Consider the following 8,153-nt stretch of genomic DNA (forward strand, 5'->3'; position numbering starts at 1 on the left):
GCATGTGCACCAGAGCCATGCTCAGAGTTGGAAAAAACCTCAGAGCTGTGAGGGTCCTTGTCCTTCAGTGCATCATGCTACATGTCCATCTCTCCAATTCTGTTGCCTTTATATCCACCAAACCCCTCTCGTCCCTCACTTCCATACAGTCCTTCTAGTCTATCCTTGTTAGCACAAAAGGACCAGGGTGGACACACACTTCATGGATCAGCTCAGCATTTTATTAAAAAATGGAGTTTTACTCAGGGGGGAGTAATCCCTCTGATGCACCATTTTTTCCTTGAGGAAATGATCCTGAAGCCCAAGGGAAAATCTGTGCTTACAAAGATTAAACTGAGAGGTGACTTAATTAATAAGGTGTCAATTGGGGCACTTAGGTATTTGGGGTTTGTCTTATTGGGTGAGATGTGAGGTGTCAATGGTCAGAGGTCAGTTTGGCTTTTGGAAAACAAGTTTGTGAGAATTGAAAAGTTTTACACAGAAAAGAGTGCAGGGTCTGAGATCAGCATTCTTTGATTATCTCTTTCTTTTCAGGGTCCCATTGTAGTATGACTGGGAAAGAATATATTTGAAGAAGGAGCAATGCTTTGGCTTTCTTTCTAGGGATTGTTGTATCCCTGGGAAAGAATGCATTGAGAAAGGATCAATGTCATGAATGTGCTGCTTTCCTCTATACACCTTCTTCGCAGGCTGTACTATTTTGGAGTTTGTCTTTTTCATATTCAACAATAGTGTCCCCCAGCATTACAAGAACCACTCACCACACCTTCTTCTGCATAATCACCTATGTCTTTTCTCTTTCCCTATATCTACTCCTAGCCCCAACATTTCAGCCTATTCCCTGTTAATGGATGGAGTTGGAAAATATTATGCTAAGTGAAGTAAGCCAAATCCCCCAAACTAATGTCTGAATGTTTTCTCCAGTTAGTGGATACTGCTCTATGATTGGGGTGGGGACATGTGGGAAGAATGGAGGATCTTTGGACTAGGCAAATGGGAGGGCGGAGGAGTTAATAGGGTATCAAGATGATGGCATGAGATGGACATCATTACCCTAGGTACATAGGGTATAAAGATGGTGGAATGAGATGGACATGGTTACCATAGGTACATGTGTGATTACATGGATGGTGCATCTCTACACCATATACAGCCAGAGAACTTAAAGGCTTAATTTCATTTCTGTATGATGAGTTGAAATGCATTCTGCTGTCATATGCAATTAAGCACAACAAATTAAAAATATATATTTAAAAAAATTGAGTGAATGAGACATTTGAGTCTGCGGTAAGAAGGAGGGCAATGGTCACAGGAACAGAGGACAAAATGGGATTATGACTATGGGCTGAAGTCACTGATGGACAGAGATAGGAAAAAGTTCTGGAGAAATAGTGTTCACCAGGAATCAAAGGACAGGGAAGGAGGTGCCTATGTTTTATTTGACTCAGACATAAAGGGGAGATACCACACACTGGAATCTGCCTAGAAGATCTGCAGATCCACTCTACTCACACTGCAATGGAGAGCAGGTGTCAGGGTCACCACAGAGGAATTGTTCCTAAAAACCTGATGACATCAAGGTGGGGATGGCTTGAGGAGGGTCATCAGGGTGAATTTTCCAGGGCTCCCAGCTGCTCTGTGCTTTGACTGATTTGAACAACTCCATGGGCCCTGACATTCAGGGTCTCTCCCTATATTGACCTGGGCTTCAAGGAATTTGGCCTGCTGCTGAGTAGCAAAGTATGAGGGAGCCCAGAGATGATTGCATAAGAATACAATCAGCTGATTGAGAGGGCAGTTGACCCTCCTCTAGCCAGGGTCTTCAAACTGTCTCAAGACGACAGATTTCCAAAACCAAATGTGTTAAATGGAAATATTCTGGGAGTTATTAGTGGTACAAGGTAGAAACAGAGGCAAAGGAGGAAGATGGCAGGGCAGGGCCAGACAGTGACCTCTGATCCCGCCACAGCCCAGAAAGGAGGCAGTGATGCAATGGCTGACCACAGAGGTGGGTGGCAGTGTTAATGCTCTAAGAGTCATCTTTCAACACAGATATTTGAAGATTTGTCACTTGAACAGGAAATAAGGTCAGAGATCTTGAGATATCCTCAACTCACGGTTCAAACCAAAGCACATCACTGCCAACCCCATCCTCCTCCAGTTTTCTCCAGGGTGCGCAGCTCTGACTGTAGTGTGTGTGGTGTAAGGCAAGATGCATTTGTTGGTTTTACTGGTGTCTTTGCATGACCTCCGTCCACACCACTTGGATGGAGCAGTGTCCCCTCCTACTTAGTCTTGAACTCTAGAAAGCCCATCTTGTTATGTGGTCTCTCTGATGCTTCTCTTGCTATTTGGGGGTCTCTTGGCCTCCTTAGCTTTCTCAACACACTGCCCTCTCAACTCCCTCATGGCTCTGTGACTAACTTGTCTCTCTCCAAGACCCACTACCTCTCCCTGACCCTTTCTCCTTTCCAGCCACTCTGTTAGAGCCTCTACGTAAATCCAGGACATCAAACGCACTCATATTTACATCTCCCTCTCAAACCTGTCTATTGATGTCTCAAGATTTAAAACTTTTATGAATTTTGCAAGCTGCTGACCATCATCACTTTGTTTCATGCCAACCTCCACTAGCTTTTCATCCTATGAAAACATCATCCCAGGTCTCCACAACCAATGGGCCCTGTGTCCTTAGTACCCACTAACACTTTGACCCTGCATGCTCAAGTCTAGCCATGTGCTGACTCCTCTGCCTTTCACTACCTTTTTCTTCCTCTCCACCTTCTCTTCCCTCTTCTTTTCTCAGCTTCCCAGGAACTCAGTGCTACCTTCTCCCCATGTCCTGTTCCTGCGTCCCCTTCTCTCTTGCCTTCTTTTCACACCCATGTAGAGTCCCTGCCCAGGCACTCCACTGTCCTGACGGGTCTTGACCTGAATGGGAAAGCTCATAGTGATTTTAGGACTCTTCACTCTCTCCAGTGTTTCTTCAAGGTTGGATGAATTGGAAATATTGGAAATGGCTGCCTTTTGTGGTCACCACGTGATGCTCTGTAGTTAGTGTTCACAGCAGGGGTGAATCTAGTGACAACAGAAGTGGTGATCTGGACTCTCAGACCACATGGGTCTGCTACTGTCAATTCTGAGAGGCCCTTTACAGAATTACCTATTTCTTGTAAAATATCTCCTGTCACTAATGGGATCAGTATTGGTAAAGTATATTTTCCCTGAAATTTTTTGATGTTAACTGTCATTGAGTTATGCAAATGAGTGAAGATGAATTGTATTTTTTTTCAGAGGATTGACGTTCAGAATGCATGAATGCTCAGAATGCATTGTTAGCGTATTCTTTTACTTGTGTCTTTAAAAATCCTTCCCAGGTGTTGAGTCTCATTCCATTTCTCCACTAACAGGTAAAATAGGGGTTCCAAGTAGGTAAATGAGGAAAAGGAAGCAACAAGATTCGGAAAACAGGAAATGCAGTGAGCTGCCAGTCCCTCACATGTCAGACCACAGTATTTACTCTTCCCCTGCATGTGATTGTGTGACTCCAGGGATCATGGATAAGCAAAAGCACCTCCCAACACTTTAGGATTCTCCTAATAGATGACAACAAAAAAACTTATAATTGTTTTTGCAAAGTGTCATCTTGGGAGAAGGTTTTTAGCAGTGTCCTCAGCTTTCCAAGCCTGCACACTTATTGCTGCTACAGGCACAGTGATAATTGCAGGTCCCAGGGGAGGTGAGGTCACAGAGTCAGAGAACCCATATCTCAGGAGTGGCCACCTCTCTTCAATACATGTTCTGGTCACAGAGGCCTCTGCACTGAGATCACCATCCTGCCAAAGAGAGAGAACCTGGTGAGTATTCCAATGTCAGTCTGAGAGCAGCATCTGTGAGGGAAGATCTATTTCAGGAGTCTGGGTAAATGATCACATCTGAAACCAGGATTTTTTGTTGCAGCTGGTTGAATGCCAGAGCCACACATAGAGCAGAAAAATTCCTAAGGAGTAGATTCAGGCAGGGAAGGGCACTCAGTTCCTAGGTCCTACAGCCATACTTGAGGGCTCTTAGTGAAGAGTAAGTGATTCTCACTGATAGGGACTGCTGAATAGACTACACCAATTGTCAAAATGCATTTGAAATCAGTCTCCTGAATTCTATGCTAACTTCTCTGGATTTCTAGAACAGGACTTACAATATCTCCAAGCCTATTGTTTGAGTCAGAAGAGCTTACAGGAATCCTCTAGTACCGTATAGAAAGGGATGTGAATGGTGAACTTGAGTAGAACCTTATTTCTATCTCTGGGCATGGTGCAGCTTTTGGAGACAATCATTGTACCAGTTCTGAAACCATCTGATGTCTGTGAATTTTTGAGGATATTTACTTCTTATAGTGTTAAGAAACTTATAAAGAAAATTGAATATAATAATTGTGGTTTCCAACCACATATTATACATATATGTTGTTTTGCCTGTTTGACAATATCCTCCTCAGTGTGTCAAATGCACCACCTGGTTTAGGAATTTCATTGTGGAGTAGGGTATGAGTGTGTAGGGATAGATGTCAAACCTCTTCACCTTCATCTCAATTTTTCTACCAGCCTAAAATTGCTCTAAACAATAAGGTCTATTGAATTAATATATAGGAATGATAGCTAAAAATCTGCTCTCTCAATATTCTGAATCATAAAATTTCATGCTGTATTCGTGCCAGTGTGTCTCTGCAGCTCCTGTTGTAATATCAGTCACTGACATTGTTTCTTGCTAGCAGTTTCACTGAACTCAGGTGCTGTTTAAGACATTTCAGAGGGTGTCCTCTGAAATCAGCATTGATGCCACTACTACCCTAGTGTTGAGTGTGACAAAGCATAGGACATAACATGGAGAAACAATTCCTGTGACAGATGTTGTTGCCCTTGTATTCCTCACCCACAGCCAAGTGAGCCCTGTGGTCACTGTCCTGACATGGAGCCAGGACTGTCTCCCTGCACATAATGCACCATGGGACAGGTGCCTGCTGTTAACAATAAAAGCTTAAAATGCACTGAATTAGAAGTTAATAGTAATTCAGAGGGAAAAAAAGCTAAATACAGGAGTGGATTGTTTGAAGAACCCACTCACCACTGTTAAGGAGGCCTGCGGGTTCCCAGTACTGACTTTTACCACTCAGCCAGGCTCATGATCCTTCCACTCCACTAACCAGAGCAAGAATTTAGACAGATGTTTAGCTTCTACGTGACAAGTTCTCCTGGTCATTATGCAAAGTCATTTCAGCACCTGCCTCAAGTCTTTTTTTTTATTGATCATTATAATTATGCAACAGTGGAATTTGTTATAATATATGTGCACACAATAAGAAAGTATAATTCGATCAATATTATTTCTCAGTACCTGCCTTTTTCTTCCCCTTCCTCTCCATGATTCCCTTCTTCTATTCTAGTGGCTTCCCTTGTATTTTTTCAAATTTGTTGTAATTAGTTATAGTGATGGTAGAATGCATTTTGACACATTGTACACAAATGGAGGACACCTTCTCATTCCTCTGGCTGTCCATGGTGCAGAGCCACCCCAGTGGTGTGATCATAATGTATAGGGGTAATAATGTCTGTCCCATTCTACGTCCTTCCCACCCCCACAGCCCCACCCCTCCTCTCACTCCCCTCTGCACAAACCAAAGTTCCTTCCTTCTTTCTTATCTCTCTCCCTGACTATGGATCAGCATCTGCTTATCAGGGAGAACAATAGGCCTTTGGTTTGGGGAGATTGGCTTAATTCACTTAGCATGAACTTCTCCAGTTCCATCCATTTACTGCAAATGCCATAATTTCATTTTTCTTTAAGGTTGAGTAATATTTCATGGAGTATATATACCAAATTTTATTTTTCCATTTATCTGTTGAAGGGCACATAGATTGGTTCAGCTATTGTGAATTGAGCTGCTATAAATATTGATGTGACTGTTCGCTGTAGTATGCTGACTTTAATCTTGGGGGGTATAAACTAAGGAGTGAGATAGCTGGGTCAAGTGATGGCTTCCTTCCTGAGTTTTATGAGGAATCTCCATACTGCTTTCCATGGTCCCAATGGTAATGTATGAGTGTACATTCCCCACAACATCCTTGCCAACACTTATATTACTTGTATTCTTGGTAATTGTCATTCTGACTGGAGTGGGGTGAAATATTAGTGAATCCTTAACTATTCTACTCTATCTGCTGTTTTCATGCTTGAAAAAAATCTACCAAACATCATTAAAATCTGCCAGTAAAACAAAAGCATGCAATTTTTGCAGTAGGAACATGGGGAGTGGGCAATGCTGGGTTTTTGTTGAAAGAACACATGCAGCCCAGGCCTCCTATTCCCCTTCAGGATACTCTGGCTGGCACAGCAGGGAACTGGCAGGATGGCAGCCAGTGATGAGGTGGCTCTAGGAATTATCATCTTGTCACAGACTGTGGTTGGAGTTCTGGGCAATTCCTCTCTTCTCCTCCATTACCTAGTGCTTTACTTCACTGGGTCCAAGGTAAGACACACAGACTTGATTCTTCAGCACTTGATTGTGGCCAACTTGTTAGCTCTCCTGTGTAGAGGAGTTCCCCAGACAGTGGCAGCTTTTGGAGTGAAAGATTTCCTCAGTGATGCTGGATGCCAGCTGCTTTTCTATCTTCACAGGGTGGGCAGGGGTGTGTCCATTGGCAGCACCTGCCTCCTGAGTGTCTTCCAGGCCATTAAGATTAGTCCTGAGGACTCTAGCTGTTCTGAGCTTAAAGTGAAAGCTCGCAAATACATTGCTTTCTCCATATACCTGAGCTGGATTCTGTACCTGCTTGTAAATATTGTGATTATTCCACATATGACTAGAAAAAGGAGCAACAATATCACAATCCTAAAAGATTTTGGATACTGTTCTGGTGTTCATCTTAGCAAAACCTTACAATCACTGTATGCAGCATTGATAACATTCCCTGATATCCTGTGTGTGGGGCTCATGGTCTGGGCCAGCAGCTCCATGGTGCTCATCCTGCACAGGCACAAGCAGAGAATGCAGCATGTCCATAAGAGCAGCTCCCTTAGGTCCTCTCCTGAGTCCAGAGCCACCAAAACTATCCTCCTCCTGGTAAGCACCTTTGTGTTTCTTTACACCCTTTCCTGCATCTTTCAGGTTTGTGTGGCTGTTATTTATAATCCCCACTGGCTGCTGGTAATGATGGCTGCAATAGTTGCTGGGAGTTTCCCAGCTGTTAGCCCCTTTCTGCTGATGAAAAGGGACTCCAGTGCATCCAGACTTGGTCTCTCTTGGATGAGGAATAGGAAAAAACCCTGATTTCGTGAGGAATATGTAAATTGTATGCTTTTGCACAATTCTTCCATATTTCTTCATTTGTACCCCCAAATTGAAAGAAGAATGATACAATCATATCTTGAAGAATGACAACCAGCATCATGCATTTTTTTTAATTTTAGTGTGTGCATGTGTGTGAGTATGTGTACCTGAGTATGTGTGCATGTATACCATTCAGATTTGGCTTTACTGTGTATCCATCAATATTTTGAGGAAAGTAGATGTAACAAATATAAATTTCTGATTCCATATAGCCATTATAATAACAGCTAAATTCTTCAGCATAAAATCTGCTTTCTTTATTTTCCTGCTATTCTATTTGATTAACTTGTGAAAAAAAGTGACATGTATTTTTCATTTATCTACATATTATGGTTATGTCTCAGATGTGTCTTTTGAAGGAAATATCAAAGTGAACACTATCAAATGTTTGTCTTTTGCAATGAAATGAGACATATATTTCATGTAATATTGGGCATGATGAGAAGCAAAGGTCTATTGATATCCTCTTTATTAAACAGCTTATATAGAATTTATTGATTTCTGTGCTGTGATTTTCACAATGCAATTTTTCTTTTCATAAGCTAAGAAGAATTTAATCTTTATTGAGTGTCCACCTTGGTCATTTAAAACACTGGTTACCAATAAATTTTATTTTCCTAATTATTATTGAATTAGTGTCTTTGAAACATTTGTATGTATGGGTTGGTAGGCATTTCTGATAAAATTTCACAAACTGAATACACTTGTCCAAGAAGCTGGTACATGATATAACAATGTCTTAGTCTGTATAACTCCTCTTTCCTGCATG

At 42.0% G+C, this 8,153-nt stretch overlaps 1 protein-coding gene across 1 annotated transcript; it reads left to right on the forward strand.

The window, feature by feature from the left end:
* The first annotated feature begins 6,403 nt into the window (after window positions 1-6,403).
* On the forward strand, window positions 6,404-7,324 carry LOC144371101 (vomeronasal type-1 receptor 4-like). The gene has a single exon (XM_078033312.1). It carries the CDS (start codon window positions 6,404-6,406, stop codon window positions 7,322-7,324), a length of 921 nt encoding a protein of 306 aa, XP_077889438.1.
* Window positions 7,325-8,153: the final 829 nt, after the last annotated feature.

This window comes from Ictidomys tridecemlineatus, chromosome 15, assembly GCF_052094955.1.
Source record: "Ictidomys tridecemlineatus isolate mIctTri1 chromosome 15, mIctTri1.hap1, whole genome shotgun sequence".
In the NCBI taxonomy this organism is placed as follows: domain Eukaryota; kingdom Metazoa; phylum Chordata; class Mammalia; order Rodentia; family Sciuridae; genus Ictidomys; species Ictidomys tridecemlineatus.